General features: G+C 39.0%; 1 protein-coding gene across 1 annotated transcript in view; it reads left to right on the top strand.

Moving 5' to 3' along the window:
- The window catches only part of heatr1 (HEAT repeat containing 1), a 94370-nt gene that overhangs the window by 3176 nt on the left and 67981 nt on the right, over window positions 1-23213 (top strand). Inside the window, exons 2-12 of the mRNA XM_060831348.1 lie at window positions 5911-6061; window positions 8809-9025; window positions 9370-9511; window positions 10443-10544; window positions 10999-11139; window positions 11726-11937; window positions 16362-16555; window positions 19177-19291; window positions 20385-20492; window positions 20938-21055; window positions 22593-22700. Of these exons, the coding sequence (XP_060687331.1) occupies window positions 5920-6061; window positions 8809-9025; window positions 9370-9511; window positions 10443-10544; window positions 10999-11139; window positions 11726-11937; window positions 16362-16555; window positions 19177-19291; window positions 20385-20492; window positions 20938-21055; window positions 22593-22700 (1599 nt within the window). The 5' untranslated portion in view covers window positions 5911-5919. The remainder of the gene's footprint in view (window positions 1-5910; window positions 6062-8808; window positions 9026-9369; window positions 9512-10442; window positions 10545-10998; window positions 11140-11725; window positions 11938-16361; window positions 16556-19176; window positions 19292-20384; window positions 20493-20937; window positions 21056-22592; window positions 22701-23213) is intronic.

Below are 23213 nucleotides of genomic sequence, written 5' to 3'. Positions count from 1 at the left end.
CTTGGAGGCCTCCGAGGCAAAGAGCGAGGCTTGTTGGCCCTTCACCTCCTTGAGGTCGTCTGTGACATCGACCCTCATCGTCTGCAGCAGGAGCAGGTTCTGCATACTTTCCTGGAGCTAGGACAGTTTTCCCTGCCTCTCTCTCGCCTCCTGAACACCTTTTGAGGATGAAGAACCTCTTGATGTTCCTTTTACTGTTTCCCACCACTCCGCTGGGGACTCAAAGAGGGGCTGGTAGTCCAACCTGCGTAGTCCCTCTTGTGCTCCTCAATGTTTCCCAGGGTCAACAGCTTTGTGTTCAGCTTCCATGTTCCCTTATCCGCCCGCTGCTCGTCCTGTAGGTGACAGTCGGCCAGCAGGAAGCAGTGGTCAGAGAAGAACACCGACTTGACATCGGTGGATCTGACCGAGAGCGTTCGGGACACAAACAGGTAATCTGTCCTTGAGCGGATAGACCCGTCTGCCCATGACCAGGTGTATCTACGCTGCGCTCCGTCTGCAGGGGTGCTGAAGACATTGAGTAGCTTGGCATCTTTTACCGTGTCCATCAGGGCTCTGGACGTGGCATCCAGTTTACTGTCTTCCCCCCGCTGGATTGTCCATCTGCATCAATGATACAGTTGAAGTCTCCAGCCAGAATGACCGGCCTGAACGTAGCCAGCAACAGTGGAAGCTGCTGCAGGACCGCCAACTGTTCACTCTTACCCACTGTGCGTACACATTAATCAGTCTCAGGGGAGCATTCCTGTACATGACGTCGGCGACGAGGAGGCGCCTGCCCACCACCTCCTTTGCATCGGAGATGGTGAAGTTGCCTCCTCGCAACAGGATACCCAGGCCGGAAGCGCGGCTATCGTTGCCCCCCGACCAAACTGACGGCCCATGGGCCCACAAGCTCGACCATCTCCTGTAGCTGCTGAGGTGCGGTATCCCACACTCCTGCAGAAACAGGACGTTGGCTTTAATGTTGGCCAGGAAGGCCATCGTAGAAACACATCGTGTAGCCAATTTGATGCTACGCACATTGTGCTGGCAATTTTAAACCCCATTTTAACAGTTTGCGAGGTTAACAGTGTCCATTTGCTGCTGGTCTTGCCCCCCTGGGGTAGCTGGTGCATCCCCTTGGTCATGGCAAAATGCTGGACCTTCCCAGGGCTGAGGTAGCTGTCCGGCTCCACGCTGGAGCCATTTCCCCACTCTGGTGTCTTCGTGTCGGGTCCAGGTTCCGCACCGTCCAGTTCTCCATCTGACAGCAGGGCTGTCACAGGACCGCTGCTCCCAGTTACCTGGAGCTGTGGGCCGCTGGGTACCTCTTGGTTCTCACCGGGTGGGGGGAGGTCTTTACCATCCCCTCAGAGGGATCATCTTTCCCTGCTTGGGCGGTGTTGCCCTCCTTTTTCCTCACGGCGCTCTGTCTCTTCCTGTGGTGACGACCCTCCTTGCGCCCATCCTCACTGTCGGAAGAGCTGCCTGTATCCTCGTCATATAGGTGTCGCTTCCCCCTTCGCTGGGTGGCTTTGGGACCCTTGAGAGGTTTCCTCTTTTTGCTATTGACAGTAATCCAATCCTCTGCCTCCTTTGATCCCTTCTCTTCCATTTCCTCCGTCTATCTTGAAGGAGCTTGGATAGGCTGCTGCATCTTCTCGCTGTCTGCCATCTGCTCCGCTACAGCCTGCCCTTCCTTCTGGGTGCCTCCAGACACTGTTCCCGTGGTGTTTTGTGGTACCTTGCTGGTCTTAGTCGGTCCGCGGCCAGTGTTAACACCTCCGGCCATCTGTGCGTAGGTGGCGGTTCCCCGTCTTGGGCAGGCCTTGTACATGTGGCCCGCCTCTCCGCACAGATTACAGTTCTTGGCCTCCTTACATTCCTTGGTCGGGTGACCTTCCTGCTTGCAGTTTCGGCAGACATTCACCTTACAATCCATCGCCATGTGGCCTGACCTCCCGCAGGTTCGGCACACTTTCGGCTGGGCAATGACAAGGTTCCAGCCAGTGTTCCAATGCCTGTAATAAACAGCATCATTTTAATACATACACTTTGCATTGTTTTTACTACCACTTAGCTCTGGCTAAGTAAATGTCTGTTGTGGAGCCAAAGTTTGAAGTTACCAAAAATGTTATAACTTTTAAATGGTAGAATGTGGTGGTGTTTACTGCTTTAATATGGTGTAGTTATGTCTTTGCCTGAATAAAAATTTAAATTGTATTGGAATTGCATTGGTCAATCAACATTCTGGGTGCGAAGTAGCTTCATGTTCATTGACATCATCTCAGTCAGATAACTCAGAGACGGTAAAGGACATTCACTTTTGGATAAATATAACTTTCAGTCACTCAATGTTGGCAAAACTAAAGCCAATTTCTTGTGTCATCACTGCAAACTCTACCACCAGGCAACAAACTCTTATTTTCTAAACCAGGGTAATCACAACGGTAACTGGTTTATTTCAGCCCTAATGCATTTCCAAACATGTGATCATTCAGTTACCAAAATCACTTACATCCTTCCCTTGCCTCAACACATCTGCTAAAATGGGCAAAAGTGAGGACTGCAGCTGCTGGAGATTAGAGTTGAGAGTGTGGTGTTGGAAAAGCACAGCAGGTCGGGCAGCATCTGAGGAGGAGGAAAATCAACGTTTTGAGCTTATCGTAGAATCCATAAACTGTGGAAATAGGCTATTTGGCTCAACACAGGCACACCGACCCTCCAAAGAGTAACCCACCCAGACCCATTCCCTTAAACTCTACATTTCCCAGACTAATGCACCTCACCTACACATCCCTGAGCACTACTGGCAATTTAGCATGGCCAAATCACCTAACCTGCACATATTTGGACTGTGGGAGGAAACTGGAGCACCCGGAGGAAATGCACAGACACGGGGAAAATGTCAAATGCCACACAATCACCCGAGGCTGGAATCGAACCTGTGTCCCTGGCGCTGTGAGGCAGCAGTGCTAAACACTGAGCCACCATCCCAGCTGATTGCTTCCCTTGTCACACCCTTCATTGAAAAAGAATCAGTCCAGAATGACACGTTACACAACATTGTATCTGTGCTGATTGATGGTTAGATTTTAGCTCCTGAAACAAACCACACCTAATTCATAATGGCGAATGCTTACTCCAGTGAATGTCACTCAAACAGGACTATCCTCTATATCATCCATTGGTGGAGCTCCAATCCTCCCAAATGAAATGACTTCAGCCTGGTCTCAGAGTGAGTATCGAGAGAATGACCAGAGCCTCGTTCTCTGTAAGCAGTGCAGCTGCACAGCAGCTTAAAAACCTTGTGTACATCTGATCATCCTTCACCTTATAACTTTCATTCTGGTTTAAATATCTAACTCAAACTACTCAGAAATCCCTGCAGACGCAACAAAAATTAGAGGTAACATTGCTTGAGACTCAACTATTCCAGACTTTCCGTTCAATTCTTGAGCTATTCACCCAAATGGCATTGTAATGATTGCTAGACCAAGAGACAATATGGATCAAAGTCTCAATTTTAAATTTCTCACCTTTATTTCCAAATCCATTATTTGCTTTACTAATTCCTTTCTTTGTAACTTCCTACAGCACATCCGATCTCTGTTTTTCTCCACTTGTGGCTTTTTCTGCATTTCTGAATATAGTAATACCAACATGAACTGCCACATCTTCAGCTTCCTGGGGCCTAAGCTCTGGAACTCCCACCATAAGCCTTTACCCCTCTTCTCGAAGATATTTCTTAAAATCAACTACTTTGACCAAGCTTTTGGCCACTATTCCTCATATCTCCATTCTGAGCTCTGCATCACATTTTGTTTGATTCGACTGTGAAGCACCTCAAGATGCTTTACAATTTAAAGATTCATCATAAATGAAACTTAATATTAGGTCTGGAAGGAAACTGAGGAGAAATGTGTTTGGTAAAAATGTGAGTCAAGACGAAAGGTAGAAAAGTGTTATTGAACTTCATCATTCTTTGAGATCAAAGATAAGGAGAGAATTGATAATAACAAGTGAAGTTAGGTAACAGCGAACGAGGACGTTAAATTATATTTCATGTGGTCCATCGAATCCATTCTGACCCTGTAACCTTGCATTTCCCATGGCTCATCCACCTAGCCTGCACATCCCTAAACACTAGGGCAATTTAACATGGCTGATCCACCTAACCTGCACATCTTTGGATTGTGGGAGGAAACCAGAGCACCCTGCAGAAACCCGCACAGACACAGGAGAATGTGCAAACACCACACAGACAGTTGCCCGTGAGTGGAATTGAACCCAGGTCCCTCGCGACTGGGCCACCGTGCCATTCCAATTTGTAAGCAGAATAGAAGTACTTGGCAAAGCAGTCACTGATCTGCACTTAGTATCCATGCTGAGGAGACTGCATAACAAGTTAATTTAGAAAACTTGGTTGCATTAAGTATACAATATGGAAAGGCTTGGAACTCTGAACAATAATGTGGAGGAGCAGATATATGAACAAATATCTTACACAAGAAAGTGTCAGGAAAGAAAGTAGTTGGATGTGCAAAGAATTCAAGGAGAGAATGATGCTTCCGGAAAGCAGGAAGAAACAGGTGATGGAAACTCTGGGAGATAATCAAGGGAAGATGGAGGTTGGTGTGTTAAACGCATGGAAAAATGTGTATTATAAAGACAGGAATAAAATCAAGGCCCGAGGAAAAATTATGAACACCAGTTAATGTCAACTATTTACACTTGCAAGCAAAGGACATTGGGCTTTTATTGGAACAGATGGCTGCTGCAGAGGCAGCAAGGCCTTAGAAGTGGTGCCTCCATTAACATCTGCCTTTGAAGGACCAAAAGAAAATGCCAGGGCCAGAATAGCTGACCCCAGTGATTGGAGAGGAATACCCAACTGTGAAAGCATTAGGCCTCCAGGCACAGTCATTGCTACCAGGGGTCATGAAGTCTCCTGAAGTTGCTGGGAGATCACACTGATTTAGTTCACAGTCTCCTGACTAAATGGAGGTCACCATTCTAATAGACTAAAATGCCACAGTTCTGGTAAGATGACCATCAATAGGCCAACTAATTGACTACCTATCCTTGATTGATCGACACCTAAACATTACCATTCCCACTTTTAGGAATATCTCAGCACAACAATAGCATCAAACTTCTCTCCTGACGTCTTCGACCAGCATTTAGCACAATGTGACATTTCAAGCTCGTTTCTGGATTGGTCAGTGAGAATGGGTCTCAACTGCAATTGTCCTCATTTATTCACCAGCTTTTGACTAATGGGATCTCTGTGTCTCTGGCAATGGTCAAAGACCAGGATTCATTCTCCAATGATGCTGTAACGCATCAAATGTAGTTTTAAAAATAAGCTAAAATATTTTCTATCAAAAGAAAGAGCAGCATTGTCTTTGCATCATATATATAAAATAATCATATTGAGTATTAGTGACTGGTGTTTGTTTTTAAATGCTGACAGACCTTTTGTGAGTTTTTAGCAATTTGCTTTTATTGAAATAACATCAGCGTTAAACTATTTCCACACTTTTTTATGTTTCCACAGTAGTTATAAATGTTTACAAAAAGAAGTGTGGCTTGGCCTATAGGATAGGGTAATATAAATTTAGTTTTCTTCTTGATAGTTGGTTGATTTTCCTCATCACCTTCTCAATGCTGAATCATTGATTAACTTAATGTGAAAATGGTCTGGGAAAATGTTGTGCTGAAAAATACAATTTTCACGGAATCTAGTTAAATCTGACGAAAGCACTTCTAAGGAGAGCAATTACTTTACACCACATGGTGCAATTTGTAATGAAGTAAAGGTTATTTGAAATGTCACAATTCAGCAAGTTTTTTTTGTGTGTTTTACTGAAAGTTAAGTTTCCATAGTGAGCGTCTGACCTTAAGTGTGTTTGTTTTCAACCTCAGGAAAGCAAAATGACCTCTTTAGCTTTTCAGCTGAAACGCTTGGCTTTACCACAGAATGATCCAAGTCTTCTATCTCGCACAGTGACAGTATCATTGTTGTTTGATTGTAAGGAAGCTGCTACTGTTGACAGAGACACTTTCTTTGCCATAGGTAAGTGATACATCCATCCTGCACTTGCATGCCTCAACATATTTTCTTTGGGAGCTGTTACTGCTGTTGTTTCTACTCTGCTATACCTGTTATAGATCTGTTGGATTACTACATGACCACTGCAAAGGTTTACGCAGACTATATACTTGTAATTTATCTTATTTGATCCCCATTTTTGCTTCCTCAGTTAATCAAATGTTGGAGTCTAACTTTTTTGAAGTATTCACATATATACTTAGCATCATCATTTGCAAATATTCCAATTTTTTGAACTAAAAGATCCCAGTTAATTAAAATGTATTTTTCACTCCTTTTGAACCATGCCATTTCTAAAATCATATATCTTGTATTAGTATTTAGTGATGTGAGCTGCTGTGGTTGATCCTCACTGGAGATTCTAGCACTACACTGAGGGCACCATCCAGAACTAGATATCAAGTGGGGTCATCATTATATTAGTTATTGCTGTAGCTCATTTAAGAAGTGCCATTTTATTCCACTTTCCAGTTTCCATTGTATGAATTAAAAATCACGCTATTGTATTTACATTCTGTCCATACGTCATCAAATGAGCATAAGAAATAGGAACAGAAGTGAGCCATTTGGTCAATTAAGCCTGGTCTGCTGTTTACCTCTACCATGGCTGATCAAACTCGATACCATTCTCCTGTACTGTCTACATGTCTTTTGATATTGGGAATACCTAGAAATGTATAAGTGTCAGTTGTGAATATATTCAATGACTGAGTCTCCAAAGCCCTCTGGGAAGGGGAATTCCAAAGATTCACCATCTTTGGAGTAAAACAATTCCTCCTTGTCTCAACCCTAAATGGGCTGCGTCTTATTCTGAGACTGTGTCCCATGGTTCCAGACAGTCAGCTGGGGAAGTATTCTTCCTGTGTCTACACTGTCAAACTCTGTAAGAGTTTGTACGCTTCAATGGGGTGAACTTTCACTCTGGAGAGTATAGGCCCAGTCTGCTGAATCACTCCCCAAGTAACAATCTGTCATTCCTGTGATCAGATTGTTGAATCTTTGTTACACTGCCTCTGTGGCAAGTATGTCCTTTGTTCAATATCCACCACAGTTTGCAGAAAATCACCAGCCCTTTTTGGGAATCCCTGTTTTGCTAGAATTAAGTAAAACTGCTGTGGCATTTTCCCAATTTGTCCTTCTTCCTAAAATGCTGCATACATCATCCAGTCACAGATTTCAGTTGGCATTTAAAATAATTTTTCTCATACTGTGTAAATTGGTGACTAGGCCAGCATTTATTGCCTCTTTTTGAATGTCCTTGAGAAGGTGGTGACAAGTTATTGTCTTGAACGCCTGCAGTCTTTAATTTGGGGTAGCATTTTTAAAAGATTCACTCATGGGATGTGGGATCACTGGCCAGGCTAGCATTTATTGCCCATCCATACCAGAAGGCAGTTCAGAGACAAACATATTGCTTTAGATCTGGAGTTACATGTAGACCAGACAAGGTGAGGGTGACTGATTTCCTTCCCTAAAGAATGGTGTTTTCCCCAACAATCGATGATGGTTTTGTGGTCATCATTAAACTCTTAATTCTGGATTTTTTATTTAATTCACATTTCACCATCTGCCATGTCAGAATTTGAACTTGGGTCCCCAAAACATTAGCTGAGTTTCTGGATTAATAGTTTAGAGATAATGTGACTAAGTCATTGCCTCCCCCTGTGGTGTTGTGGCAGTAGTAGGTACACCCACACTGTTGTTAAGAAGGAAATTCCAGGATTTTGAGCTATTGACAGTGAAAGAGACGCAATATATTTGCAAGTCAGGATTGTGTGTGGTTTAAACTGAACCTGCAATAGTGGGGTTTCCATGAATCTGCTCTCATCCTTATACTTCTATTTTTATTCTGTCCTTTCAGCCTCTTCTTTCACTATTACTTTTTCCAGCTGTTCCTCATAGAAGTTTGTTTCTTTTAGCAAATCACGTCACATGTCATTTTGACCCTTTCACACTCACCATTCTTTGTGTTGTTTGCTCCATTCTCCAATTCCACTAGTCCTTCTTCAGTGCTTTGATAACAATATTTATATTAACAGTGGTCTCTGAGTTTCACCGTTCTCAAAACCCTAATAGTTGATGTTTTGATGTGATATTTTTTATGTTTCACTTTTCACCAGCTTCTGTAGCTGAAGCCACAACTTCTTAATATCTACAGAATATCCATTTCCTTTTTGTTATAAATAATACAAAAATGCTGATTTTACTCAGAAGCAGTTATTCTTTGCCACAGTTTAAGATGGTTCTCTCTTTTTTTAATTTGGTACAAAGTTTTTTTTTCTGTTGAATACAAAAATGGTACTAAAGGCCTAATGAGTTTTTAATGCTTCTTTTCCAATCCTTTTTTGCACATCATCTTTTCAGAAAGTGTGTAAACTGCCTCTAATAATTAAACAATTACCATCTACTGGATTGGCTTAGAAGGAGGCGTATTAAGGGAGTGTGCATGCATGTAGATTTTACCAAATGCATGAGCGATAATTTTCTTTTATCATGTTTACAGTGTAAAGATAATATATGCAGGACCATCCAAATAGTCTTTTAGAATTTATAATGCACTAAAGATCAAATCCTTCCATAAAGTGTGATGACTTGTGTTCTAAACTTTGACTAAAATCAGTAATAGATTTTTCTTTTATTGGAAATTCTTGTGGAATAATACTTTACATTATTTCATCATTGTGTTAACACTCATTTCTCTAATCATGTAGGATGTACAGGTCTAGAGGAACTTATTGGAATTGATCCAGCTTTTGAAGAATTTCAGTCGACTCTCTTCAGCCAAGCTTCCAAAGGTCTAGAACGTAGTGTTCAAACTAAAGAAGTGAATGCCAAGCTCAATGAGAATATATTGATTTTTCTAACACGCTTATCACCATATTTCATGCTCAAGCCAGCTCAGAAATGCCTTGAATGGCTTATTCAAAGGTAACATGATACCAATGATTTGGAATTTAGAAAATAATTTATTTCTTTTTTTTCTTCAATAAGCATATTTGAACCAATGTTTGAATGTCTCTGTTCTTAGTCAAAACGATCTGTATTCAAACCTGTATTATACTAATGAAACATAGTTAATTGCAATTTTTGTTTATTTTGCAGTAATTAGGAATCAGCAGATTTAATTAAAACATATAAAAACATTTTGCTGAATGATAGTTTTGGGATCGTAACATGTTTTGAAGCTGTGATACAGTTATTTTCATTGCAAAAAAGTAATTACAGCAATGAGATCGCCATGGTTTTAACTTGTATGTACTTGTTTCGCTTAGGTTCCACATTCATCTGTATAATCAGGACAGTTTGATCGGCTGCATTCTTCCCTATCATGAGACCAATGTATTTGTCAGAGCCATTCAGCTTCTTAAAATTGATTGCCCAACTCATCGCTGGCATTGGCTGATGCCCATGCAGGTAATAAAAAAAGTTCAAACAATGTAATTAAAGTCTGCAGAAATTAGGTTTTTATTCTGCAGTTATGATGTTTGTGACATTCAATGGAAAAGAATAATTGGCATTCCTCAGGTTTTATTTCAGTATTTTTAAAATAAAAAATCCAGCCATAACATTATTTAACTTAGATGGCTATTTAGTGAAAATTGTTGAATGCATTTGGACCAGTCTGTTATTTTCTTATCCGTCATAAAATTGCTTTTAAATTGACTGACTGGTTCTGTAATCTGTAAATTCTACGGCTGAAATTCCTTTATATATGATTCACCCTCCAGCTGGGGTCCCAGCCTCCACCTTACCTCCCGACCTCTTGTCAGTGGCACATTCACTAATGATGATAGCACTGCACATTGAATGTGCATCCACTGTATCCATATTCTTTGTTCAATAATCACTCTGAAATTCTACAAGAGCATGGCTAATGGCAATTGGCTATCTTTCTACTGTCTGGGTATATTTCCAGTGTAAAATATTTTATCAGTGCACCTCATGGTTTTTGGAGATATTTGTTGTACATGTTATTATTATCAATGATCTGATAAATGGTTATGGGATAGGCCACTAACCAAGCATCCATATTGTCAACTGCTTGCTGTTGAGATCACGGTGTTTGAGTTGCTTTTCATCCAAGTACTAGAAAATGTGCATCTATATGTGAAAATGATGCAGAGCGAGAGAGAAATGAAAGATTTGATTAATCTTGTGTGACTTTGTAGGACGTTATTTCTTTAGTAGAGGGTGTGGTGTAGCTGAGACACAAAGATGGTATCTGAATGAGAAAATAATCAGTTCTACCAACAGATGCGTTCTGCTATAACCTGCTCGGTTGATGTAGCTGGAGATATTGCAAAGTATCATTCAAATAAGTTGTATTTTTCTATTATCTATGCAGAAATGTGGCGTCCCATTGGCAAGAAGTACATTAATTACACATTGTTACAAAGATTTGAACTTTATGGATTTCATCTGCAGTCTGATAACCAAAGCTGTCAAGGTTTGTACACCCAACCTCAAATTTGAAAGTTTTGGTCTAATTTGAATTTTTGCTCTGAGTGTTTTCACATTCACACTTAGAAAATGTGAATTGTTCACAAGCATAGTATAGAATTATTACTGTAGTAGCGGTACAAAAGATCCTTAAAGATACTGCAATTATGGTACTGACTGGTGCAGGCCAGCAAGCTTCAAGGCTTAATGCTTTTCTTGTGCTCACTTGTGCATGATGAAAGCAACCAGGGTTGTCCATCTTGATCTCAGTCTGAGATTAAAACAGGAAATTCTATGTAGATTTACATCAGCAAGCCCAAAATCAGTCTCACATATGATGTTCTCTGCAGTTGAATAAATTAGCAATTTATTGAAGCTTATAAAGGAATATTAAGCACACCAAATTTCAAGAATTGTGATTATGAAATAAACCTAATTATCAACTTCTATTTTTTACTTAGGCATTTGCAGATTATCCTAGCAATCCAGCACAGCTGAGGGTTCTTTTTTCTTTTTATGCATCCACCATTGTGCTGGCATTAAACACTGCGGAGAAAATAACAGACACCATAGTGGCCAAACTGCTTCCATATATCCAGAAGGTAAAAAATTTTGCATGTGTGAAGCTAAATCATGTGGAGCATATTTACTTTCAATTTTATTATAAATATCTTGAAGTAAAAGCAATATGCTGCAGGTGTTAGAAATTTGAAATCAAAACAAAGTTCTGGAAATATTCAGCTGCAGTTCAGTTCTGAGAAAGAGTCCTATTCGACTCAGATTATTAACTCTTTCTCTCTCCATAGTTGCTGTCAGATGTGCTGAGCTTTTATTGCGCTTTCTGATTTTATTTTATAAACGTCTTGACTTTTTTTTTGCTAGTTAGATCTGCACTATTCATTTTGTGCAAAAATGCAAAATATACTGTAAGGGATAAGAGGGGATGGGGGGAGGGGGAAGTGGTGGCTGGGTTCACTATTGCACCTCATTACCTTATATACACTCTGACGTCTTATGCTTCACACCAATAGCTGAAGCTATGTAACAACATCCATTGCTGAAGTGACCTCTGATTTGTTTGCACCCTGCTGGTTACCCATATTATAATGTTTGAATGACACTGCTTTTATATGTGTTATACTGTGCTTTAGAAATTGTTGGTTAAAACATTTTTCTTCAAATTGATAGGGATTGAAGTCTTCATTTGCTGATTATAGAGCTGCTACCTATATGATAATCTGTCAGCTTGCTGCAAAAACTGTCATGGAAACCTCTCTGGTAAACACACTGGCCCAGCAGATCACCAAATCACTTGTGAAGACACCATCACTGAAACGAGAGGGATTGAGTTGTTTGATAGTTTTACTACAGCACCAAAAGAAAGAAAGTATTAGTGAAAAGTAAGTGAATTATTTTCTTTTGTAATCGTTTGGTAGTACAGAATTTGAGTATTCCTGAAAAAGGACTTGTAGAAAGTTTTTTGTCTGAAGAATTCACAGAAACAAACCAACTAAAGGGAACACATGATTTATACAGTTTGAGAGGAGAATGCCGATTGGTTAGCAGCAAAACTGTGATTGATACATGCATTGACATTGGAGAATACACCAATTAATAATGAGTAGTGTCTGACTGTTTATTACCCAGCGATTGTATTATACATCCATATGATGTTGTTACTCTACAGGTCAGATTCCAGACTGAACTCTGGCTCGATAGATATGTTTTATCTTTTAGTTTTATTGAGGTGGTCTCTTGCTGAAACATAGGCACACAATGTTGTTGGTTTGCTTTTAACATAAAGCTAAAGTTTATTGAGCAAAATAAATCAAGACAAAAATAGAATAAAGCAGCCTGTATACACATAGTATAAGCCTAAAGACCAAAACTTTAAACATACTAAAAGTTTAATCTCAAAACACTCCTTTATGGATCCCAAAGGAAACCTTTTTGGATCCCAAAATTATCCTTTGTACAGTACCCAGAAGTACTCCTTGTCGAGTAATTTTACCAAGGAGAAAATATTTTCTTAACCCCTTGATAGTTTTACATTAACTGTGACTTTAACATTAAATCTGGAACATCATGGAGCTTCTTCCTGGAGTTATCATACACCTGACCTTCAAAAACTATTCTGTTTCAAATAATCTCTTCAGGGTTTAATCCAAACACTTTAGGACTGGAACTGATTCTTTATTCTACCTGAGAGTAACAAACCCAATTATCTTCTCTCTTTCTTAGGAGCACAGTTTTCTACATCTTTTTCCAAGGACTTATTTAGTACTGACTAAAACTGAAAGGGCTCACTTGCTCAGTTATGGGTGTTTCTCTGGGAAAGGTCCAGAAATTTCTAACAGATCTTGATGATCATTTGTTTACCTTGTTTGGTCATAATTCCTGCTAATTTACGCACATGTCCATTAGTTCTAAAAGATAGCTCTCAGAGACTGTTTTCAAAGAAATCATCATTGCTATGGAATTAGTTACAAGTTACTTATTAACTTCAGACACAAAGAAAAACCCATTTTTGACTAACTCAAACTTAATAAAAATGCATTTTGTATTATTTATCACAATTGGATGTTTACAAAAAAAACCTGACGGTGTGAAGAATTAAGCTGACAATTTAGGAATGTTATTTAGGTTTGCAGTGTGGCAGATTTGCATATTGTAGAAACTGTGCATAGTAATACATGGGGCCCTGTCTTTCCAACAGAAAAAGCAAGTAGACACACTGTACCTTAACAAAGTAGGTGTAGCCATTCTCTGGTTCATTTCTCAGATCCATATCTTGACCAGTCAAAGTCAACCTGCCTGGTTTGAAATTTAAACAAAGCTTGGCAGTTAACTGTCAGTTACTTTAGCCAGTGCATAATTAATAGTTTTTTAAAAAACTTGAACAGTGGCACTTCCATTACGCAGTATAACAAACATGCTTTCAGCTGATGGTAATGTTAGACAGGCGAAATGGTGGCTCCGCTGCTTCCTCAGGCACCAAGGACCTGAATTGGATTCCAGCCTTGGGTAACTGTCCGTGTGGAGTTTGCATGCTTCCCCTGTGTCTGCGTGGGTTTCCACTGGGCCCTTCCATAGTCTAAAGATACGCAGGTTAAGTGGATTAGCCATGATTAATGTGTGAGTACAGAGGTAGCATGTGGTCTGGATTGGTTGGGATGCTCTTCTGAAGGTCAGTGCGGATAAAAAGGGCCGAATTACACTGTCGGGATTCTGTGATTCTAAGTCAGATTCCAGAATGTAACTTGGCTTGATAGATCATATGCTTAATATTTGCATTGGTTAGAGTGGTAGTCAGTCTCTGAAACATGTTCACATGCGACTGCAGATGCTCTTTAATAATTTTAGAAGTATAATCTCTGTTTGGATGTAATAGAAAGGAAATAGCTTCATCAATTCAGGATCTAATAATGCAAAGAAGAAAATATTCTGAATTGTCATAGTGATAGAAACTTTTGTAGCAATTCAGTTTTTGAGGTGCCAGATCAATTTTGAGGAATGATTTAATTTCTGCAGGTTTGCATTTAAAGCTTAACCTCACTTTCAACCGGTTTTATTTATTTCAAGACTGAAGTACCAATTTGAGTAAAAATAATCCATATTAGGACATTGCAAATTGCAAAATCCTGTGAAAAAGGCAATACTGTTCAAGTTGTTTGACAGTAAATTTACAAACCAAAATATAACAGATTATGGAGCTCCAATTTGTTTTCCGTAAACAAGGGTTGCACACCATCTCAGTTATTGACAGGGCTCTGTATGGTGTCTGAACTATTCTACATTTACTCTTATCTTTCCCCTCCCTCCCTGAAGCATGATGGGATGCCCCTTGTCTCACCACCTGCGCAACATAACTCATCCTTTGCCATTTTCACCACAGTGATGCCTCAATCAAAAGCATCTTACCCTGACCCATTCCATGCAAGCATGTGAAGTGGAACACATGTCCTTTTATCCCTCCCTTCTCACAATCCAGGGCCCCAAGCATTCCTTCCAAGTGGAACAGCAGTTAACTTGTACTTTCTATTGTAGTACACTTTATTCACTGCGGTCTCCATCACATCATGGAAAATAAATGCGGACTAAATGGCTGTCTTACAGAACATTTCCATTCTATCCACAAATATGACCCCTAGCGTATTGTTGCTTGTCATTTTAATTTCTCATGCTTGCTCTCTTTCTGACCTTGTGACAGAAGCCTGTTAATGTGCACCAGTGAAGGTCAATGCAAGTTCAAGAAATGACACCTAAATTGTTTTAACTCACATTCTATAGTCTTTTGGGCTCAATATTGAGTTCCACAATTTTAGGTCACAACCTCTGCATCCATCTTGTTCTGTCTGTTTTTCCACCTGGTTGGTCTTGTCTTGTTTCTTTCTTTATCCCTTTATGTTTCATTCCGTTGACTGATATAGCCACTCGTACCTTGGTTGGATATATCTTTTTCTTTATTATACCCATGACAACTCTTTTTGGCTTTTGCATCATGAAATATTTTGTAATTTATTTTCCTATCATGGTCCTTTCCTTTTGTTTTTCATGCTATCCCACCTGCTCCATTGGCTCAAAACTGTCTCTTCCTTGTTTTTAATGGGATGTCAGTATTGCTGACAACACCAGTATTTGCTTTCTATTCCTAATTGTCCACCAAATGAGTGGCTTGCTGAACAATTTCAAAAGATAGTTAAAAGTTGACCATGTTGCTGTAGATCAGGAAGTGCACATAGACCAAGATAAGAATGGTGGATTTTCTTCACTAAAGAACCTTAATTAAACAGAAGGGTTTTATTGAGAATGGACAATCAATCTTGCCATTCCAGAGATTAGCTTTGCATTTGTAATTTGTGAATTGAGGTTAAATTGCCATGATGGTATTTGAACTGCCAGCTATCCTCAGAACATTAGACTGGTTCTCTGGATTATGATAGTGGTGACATTACCGCAAACTTCTACACACAGATTTCTAGGACTCTCTTCCACAAGTGGCAGTGGATGCTAGATGAGTTGTTAATTTTAAATCTGCAATAGATATTTGTTTGTTGAGCAAAGCTGTTGAAGGAAATGGGCCAAAGTTGGGTATATAGAGTTAGGCAACAGATTAGCCATGATCACATTGAATGGTGGAACAGGCTCAAAGGCTGATTGGCCAACTTCAGTTTCTACGTGCCACTGGGCCATAATCTCTCTTATGTTCATAGCTCCTCATTTTATCTCCGTTCTCAAGACACATCAACTTAACCTGAAATGTTAACTCTGCTTCTGTCCACAGATGGAGTCTGACTTGTAGAGCATTTCCAGTATTTTTTGTATGTTTTTATTATCGTGGTATAGTTTAATCAGAGATCCACATACATTTTAAATTAGGCATTGTGAATATCAATATGCTAAGACCGAATAGAAGCTTAACTGTTTCATCAAAAGTGATTTGCTAATTTCTCCATTTGAAGGATGGCTGAAGGATTCATTTATATTCTTCAGTTAAGTACAGATTGCATCCTGGAGAAGATAGTCTTTATTCAGTAGTTTCAGAAAAACTTAACACATGACATGTTTATCGTATACAAAAGAACCATGCTGGTAGTTATTTAAACAGCTACCACAGTAAATAGTGGTTCCAGCCATATCGTTTTCTTCCATGTGGTTACTCAGTTTGCTGTAATTGCCCTTTTTCTTCCACATTTTTCACAAACTCTCTTTTTCTCATTTTCTATCATTTATCTCCTAAGACTGATCGGGAGAGAAAACTCTACAAGATCCATAAATTACATTCCTACTTTAGCATCTGACTATTGCTTTCTTTATTATACAGGACCTTTAAACATCTCTGTAATATTCCTGGCCTCATTACAACTCTCCAAGAGATTGATACTAGGTATAAGATTTCTCCATTGCTCCAATATTTTCTCCCGAAACTGATACGTTCCGTTATCACAGAAGGCTACAATAGAATTAGAAGCAAGACAAAGCCATTCAGCCCATCGAGCCTGCTCCACCCAGACACAGGTATATTTTCTAATGATTTACTTAATACACTTGCTCTATATTCCTATACATATATGTGATGAAACAATACTTGATATCAATGGACAAAAGCATCTTTCTCGATCTGCCCCAGCGACATTAACATTCTTAAGGTTTTGATTTTTGTCAAATCTGTTGATTTTTTTTATGTCAATTTTACAAAATTTATCGTTATTTAAATGAAAGACTTCAGTAGCTTTACAGCATGACAATCAAACGTTTCGAGGCATTTAAGTTCTTCAAAGTGCAAGAGCCATTATGCAGGTAGATGTGATAATCATTTTAGAAACAGCAAAGTCCCGTAGACAGGAGTGCAATGAATTAGCTAATTGGTCTGTTTATTTTTTGGTCTGTTAGTTGAGGGGAGAATGTTACCCGTGTACTCAGAATTTGCTGACCTTTTTCAAACAGTATCAAAGGAATAATATGCACTAACCAAAGCAAAGAGCCTCCACATAATACCTCATCTGAAGGACAGTGACTCTGACTATGCAGCAGTCTATAGTATGGCACTCAGTGTCATCTTAAATTTGGGACTTCAACCCCTAGCATTCTGACTTAATTATGAAAATACTACTAATCTACACTCTGATTCTAGCCTTTTGAATATTCCTAATTATAAACACTCCAAAACTGATGGCATGTTTTTCACTGCCAAGGCCCTAAGCTCAGGATTTTCTCCCTAAAGCCCTGAGCTTCACTCTCTCCATGTGACTTGACTTTTTGTTCAAAGACACTGATATTACCATAGGTTGCTAAGTGTCATATTTTAATCTATAAAGTGATGCTTGGTAGTGCAGAATTTGAATATTGCTGATGGAAGAAACATGTTGTCGAAGCTTTTTGTCTTGCAGAGTCCAGGACAAATATAAAATTAGGAAATACCAAATGATTACAGGTAGTTCTTCTATCACGTGATAGTTGCATTCTTGTGCAGCCCCACATTATAGAAAAATCACACTTTAGAAACAGTGCTTAAAGTGTTGGCAATGTAATTGTGTTGCAGCACGGGTAACATTCTCCCCTCAACTAACACATTTTAAAATTTTCCACTTCAGAAACAATGTCCCCAATTCGTCAGTCGTGTTACAGAGAATTTGTCTGTCCTTGGGCGGCAGAGTTGGGAGCATATTCAACCAGCCCATACATGCAAAACCCAAAACTAAATGTTTTCTGTTTGATGTGATTTACCAGTTGGGCAACACTTGCTGAATAATTCTAAAAGCTCCAGTAGCAACCAGTTTAACACAATCAGTTGAATTCACAGCATAGCTTGTTTACACTTGCTAGAAGCACCTATGTTTATAGGCAGGAACCTAATCTTTACAAACAAAAGGAATGTGTTCAAATCTTAAGCTTTTTACTTACACAGAAGAAAGTGGAGCCTCTACTTCTCCATTTTCTAAATTGCAATGCCTTGACCAACGAGAGTTAACTTGCTCTTGTATTCTAGCCCTCTTGAAATTAATACTAACTTTGCGTTTGCCTTCCTAACTGCCTAACATGAATCTGCATGTTAACCTTAAGAGAATCCTGAACAAGGTCGCCTGAGTCCCTTTGTGCATCAGATTTCCACAGCCTTTCCCTATTTACACAATAATCCATGCCTCTATTCTTTCTACCAAAACACACAACATTAGACTTCCCCGCATTGTATCCCATTTGCCACTTCTTTTCCCACTCGCAAATCTAGAAAGATTTGCCTGAGCAAATCCTTCTGCAACCTCTCTGCCCCTCCCCTAACTTTGTGCCATCTGCCAACTTAGCAACAATGCCCTCAGTTCCTTCGTCCAGATCACTAATGTGTAGTATGAATAGTCCCAACATTGACCCCAGTTGAAATCCACTACTCACTGGCTGCCACAGAAAAATAACCCTCTATCCCCACTGTTTGCCTTCTGCCAGTCAGCCAAGCTTCTATCCATGCCACTACCTCACCCTAATACCATGGGGTGTTATCTTAATTTGCAACCTCCTGAGAGGCACTTTGTCAAAGGCCTTCTGGAAATCCATTGGTTTTGCTTTGTCTAACATGCTTTTACCTCCTCAAAGCATTCTCCTAGATTTGTTAGGCATGTGGTGAAGAACACCCCTTATGCTGCTATTATGATACTTCTGTTCTCTGTAAAATTAGCTCTCTTTTGAGCTCTAAGTCACAGTCTTTGTGCTGAATTATGAAGCTTTATGCTGTACACTTATGTGTAATGAAAACTAATTAAAGAATTGTCGATTGTTATTTCATATAATGCTCCTATCATCTGGCTGAAAATGTGTTGCTGGTTAAAGCACAGCAGGTCAGGCAGCATCCAAGGAACAGGAAATTCGACATTTCGGGCCGGAGCCCCACGTCGAATTTCCTGTTCCTTGGATGCTGCCTGACCTGCTGTGCTTTAACCAGCAACACATTTTCAGCTCTGATCTTCAGCATCTGTAGACCTCACTTTTTACTCCTATCATCTGGCCTAAATTTGTTTCTCGCTGCCGGAGGTAAGAGGATAGTACACTTGATTCATTTTACCTCTTAGATTTATCAGCTCTGTCTTCCTGCACAACAATGACTGGTATAAACTCTGTGTGTCTCATGTATTCTTTTATCTCCTCAGCTGAAATTTCTGAAGAGCAGGAAGAAAGTTCTGATGGCCCAACCCACATCCAACTTCTGGAAGGCATACTTCAGAATGTTACATTAGAGAGCAACCTGGACCAAATTGTAGCCAAGTAAAGATCATTAATGTATTTCTGTGTCTATAATGGCAATTCTTGTAATTGCCAGTTATATCAAATTGGTTTGTTTGATTTTTCAGGATTTAAGTATTTCAGTTCCAGTGTTTCTTGTCTTTCGTTGGCTGATTTTTGTTCACAAATGAGTTTTCACTTCAGTCCTTCTCAAAAATTTGAATGAGGCAATGCCCCTCTGCTGCAATTCCCTCCTTGTCTCACAACATGCTGAAAAATAAAATTGATAGCATTTATTCATGCATGCAACACTTCAGAAAAAATCTCTAACTCTACATCCATCTTCTGATCACTCATCTTAAATACCCTCTGGCTGTTTATGCAAGGTCTGGCATCTCCGGTATTAGAAATTTTCTTGTCTCCTCTACACTAAGCTTTTCTCCTTCATTTGATCCATTCATATACAACCTTACTCATTCCACACACCAATTTGATTTTCTACTCCCAACTTTAAACCTTGTAAATTTAACATTTGCTGACTTCCCCCTGTTGCATACGCTGAACCATGTTATTTGGTTGTGACAGTTTCTTTATTTAAAAATAAATGCTGAACATGTTTATGGTGTTAATTGAAAACACAGTCCCGATGTCATTTCTTTTGCTTTGCAGGTTGCACACACTTCAAATTGTTTGATGCAAAGACAAAAATAATTTTGTCCAAGCTAAACCATAAATTACAATAAGTGTAATCTGAAGATTGCAAACAGAATAATAGAGAAAAATACCCAAACGTAATATGGTGATCTAATTAGGGGATCCATAAATTACTTTGTTTTGTGCTTTATTTAAAGTTTGTTAACATCAGGACATTGTTGTCCTGAATTATTATGTGATGGATTACTTGTGGTAAAATCTTTAGAACAGATTTTCTATTTGATAAATTTGCCAAATAATCTGTTATTGCAGCTGTTAATCACAACTGTCTTCTACAGGGGCTTGTAGACAGGAATCTTTTGGTGGAGTTTATCATGATAAATATCTGACTGTAATTGAGTAGGGATTTACTACTATGGTTCGTTTATCTTTATCCTTGTTTTTCAATCACACTACATCTTACTGTTTTTCTTTATTCTAGCGTGCTTCTTGAGGAGTACATTTCCCATTGGACAGAGAATATAAACTCTGACAGTCTTTCTGCTTTAAATAAAGAAATAATGCCTGTGGTCAGACTCATGGAAGCAAAGTAAGCAAAGTAAAGAATTCCTATTTTGAATGTGGCACGATTGCCAAGCAGGTTGGAGCAAGGATCCCTATGTGTTGCTTTTCTCAGCCATTTTACTTGGGAGAATACTAAATTGAGTCCAGATGCTTTCCTTGCATTGGAAGGGAATTAAACTGGGCGCAATGAGTAAACTGGGATCTCCTCATTCCCAACTTGTAATTGAATTGGTATTTGCAGCAGATTACCTATTAGCCCTCTTTTTAAAAAGAATATATGGCAAAATATAGAAACCTTTTTTTGTTTTGTAAAACAATTGCTTTTGTAAGAACAATTGGATGCGTTCAACGCTAGCATAATTTTTCTTTTCGACCTATTGTGTTAAATGCTCTTTCAAAAATGCAACCTATCTTAATATTGCTTTGTTTGTGACTTCTATTTAAAGACTTGCTTTTCTGTTTACATGAAGGTATTCTAACGTTTATGATGTAGTCTTGGAAGAACAATTGAAAAAAGTCAAAAACCAGCGTGAGCAAGACATTTTTCACCAGTTTGTTTCTCTGTCATTGAACAGTGCCAAGCATCAGGTAATATAAGATTATAAACCCAGGCTCAATAGGAACGATTAAAGAGAAAAATGACTTTGCAGTAAATTTCATCATTCAACTATCTGTTTCACAATTAAATATGCAACTGTGGGGTTATCATTTTACAAAACGTTTATTTTGGTTGTATGTATTTCTTATAAAATGACATTTGGTGTACCATGCAGAATGATATACTGCTGTTCACCAAATCTAAAACTATTACTTTCAACATGCACAATAAGCATTTCTTTCCCAGCTCTTGCATCGTATAAACTATAACATCAAGACATTTTCAAAATGGGAGCAGGATTGAGGTGGAATCATGTGGCAACCTGAAAGTTTAGGCCTCAGAGGCAACCAAGCTGCTGCATTGATCTGACCAAGTTTGAACAACTGTATTCCCAGTCTATTGGGCCCTTGTTGTGAGAGTTCTCCCTGAGGGATCACAATAGTTGGGGCAAGAATTGAAAGAACGAATTAATGCAATTGGGTTGTGCAACTAGGTTGATGTAAACATATATTGTTGGAACAGAGTTGGGGAAGCTTTAGTTTTAAGGAGCTTACCTTGTGCCTGCCCTGGGCTAGCTTAATGTAACAACTGGGTTGGAGTTAAATCCACATACACTGGTTTACCTAGCCTTCCTGCTGTTTGCATCCTCACTTCCATCAAGGTTCGTTCTTTCCCGGATCATCAAAATAATGGATTTCATTATTTCTTTTCTTATTTCCTCCTCCTTGCAATCCCGATCACCTAATCACTACTTAATAGTGTCGTTGAAACGTAATTCATGCCCTACATTCTAGTTCTTCATCCTTGAAGGTTTTGGGCTGATGCACAGTTCCTGAAACCTGAGCACGAAAGTAGGTTGACATTGCATATTGTACTGTCAGAACTACTGTACTCCAGCTGACAGACATCTGCTTCATTTGGTGAACATAAAAGTTCACAAACACTATTTTGAGAAGCAAAAGGTGATTTCCAAAAGCACTGCTTTAATATTTAACTCTTTGTGAGAGTATGCTATGCATAAATTATCTATAACATTTCCTTTGTTTTAATAATTATTACACCATAAAAGTACTTAATTGGCTGTTTCTTTCATTGAAAAAATAAATAAATTATGTAGTTTTCCTTATAATAGTTTTTCTTATCCAGGGCGATAGAGAACAGCAAGGTTAGAGGCTCCATTGTCACCTGTGAATGTTTCATTCATATTAGCTGTGTATCTTCTTACTAGCATCAGTGGTATTGGGTTAGGATGGGGGACAGACAATGGGAGTTCTTCTTTCCAATTGCTATCAATAAATCTCACAGAAAGAATAGAATTGGTTATAATGTGTGCTTTCCTATGTTTGAGTAGTGTGTTATCAATCTGTGTATATATTCATGAATAAGAACATTTAATTATGGGTTCTCTGGAATCATGCCCAGAAACTAGTCAAAGCCTTTAGGAGTAGGTAAAGGGGTGGGTGTGGGGGGAAAAGGTAAAATTAAAAGGGCCATGAAATTCCTAACTGAGCTTAATTTTTATTTTAGTTATTGGCAGATTCTAACACATCTTTGTTGCTGAGTCTGAATCACCCACAGCCTGCAATCAGAATATTTGCTGTTGAACGCTTGAAGGAAATCATTAAAACATCACAGGTATTCCAAGGTTTAAAAATTAATTGAATTCTTATTGCATTATTCATCTTAAGCTTCAAGAATTTTCAACATTTCCAAAAGAGCAAAAACTATGCAAAATAACTCTCGTCGTTCCAATGAATGCCATTAGACAAATAAATTATTTTAACATGGCGAATTTGCAACATTTTTAAGTATGCAAAATGCTATTCAGAAATTATAATTATAACAACTAGCTACATGTTTGTGAAGTTACCATGTTGTTAATTGCTGGTGATTCTGAGTCCAGACCAATTGCAAAGATATATGAAGTTCCTTGGCTTTCTTCAGTTTGAACAGTCTTGAGGTGCGAGTTAAGCCATTAAAGAGATTGAGTGAAATAAAGTCCTCTTTGAAATTAATTGCTACTTATAGTTAAGTCGTTTTCCCCCTGGATTTCCTAGGGGGAAGAAAATATATAACACCTGACTAAAAAATTTGATTTAGACAGAGGTATTTTAAAAACAAGGCACCTTCAATAATACAGCTTCAGTG

The sequence above is a fragment of the Hemiscyllium ocellatum genome, chromosome 10 (genome assembly GCF_020745735.1).
Source record: "Hemiscyllium ocellatum isolate sHemOce1 chromosome 10, sHemOce1.pat.X.cur, whole genome shotgun sequence".
Classification (NCBI taxonomy): domain Eukaryota; kingdom Metazoa; phylum Chordata; class Chondrichthyes; order Orectolobiformes; family Hemiscylliidae; genus Hemiscyllium; species Hemiscyllium ocellatum.
The sequence above is the reverse complement of the archived record's forward strand: the minus strand, read 5'-3'. Positions and strand labels throughout refer to the sequence as shown.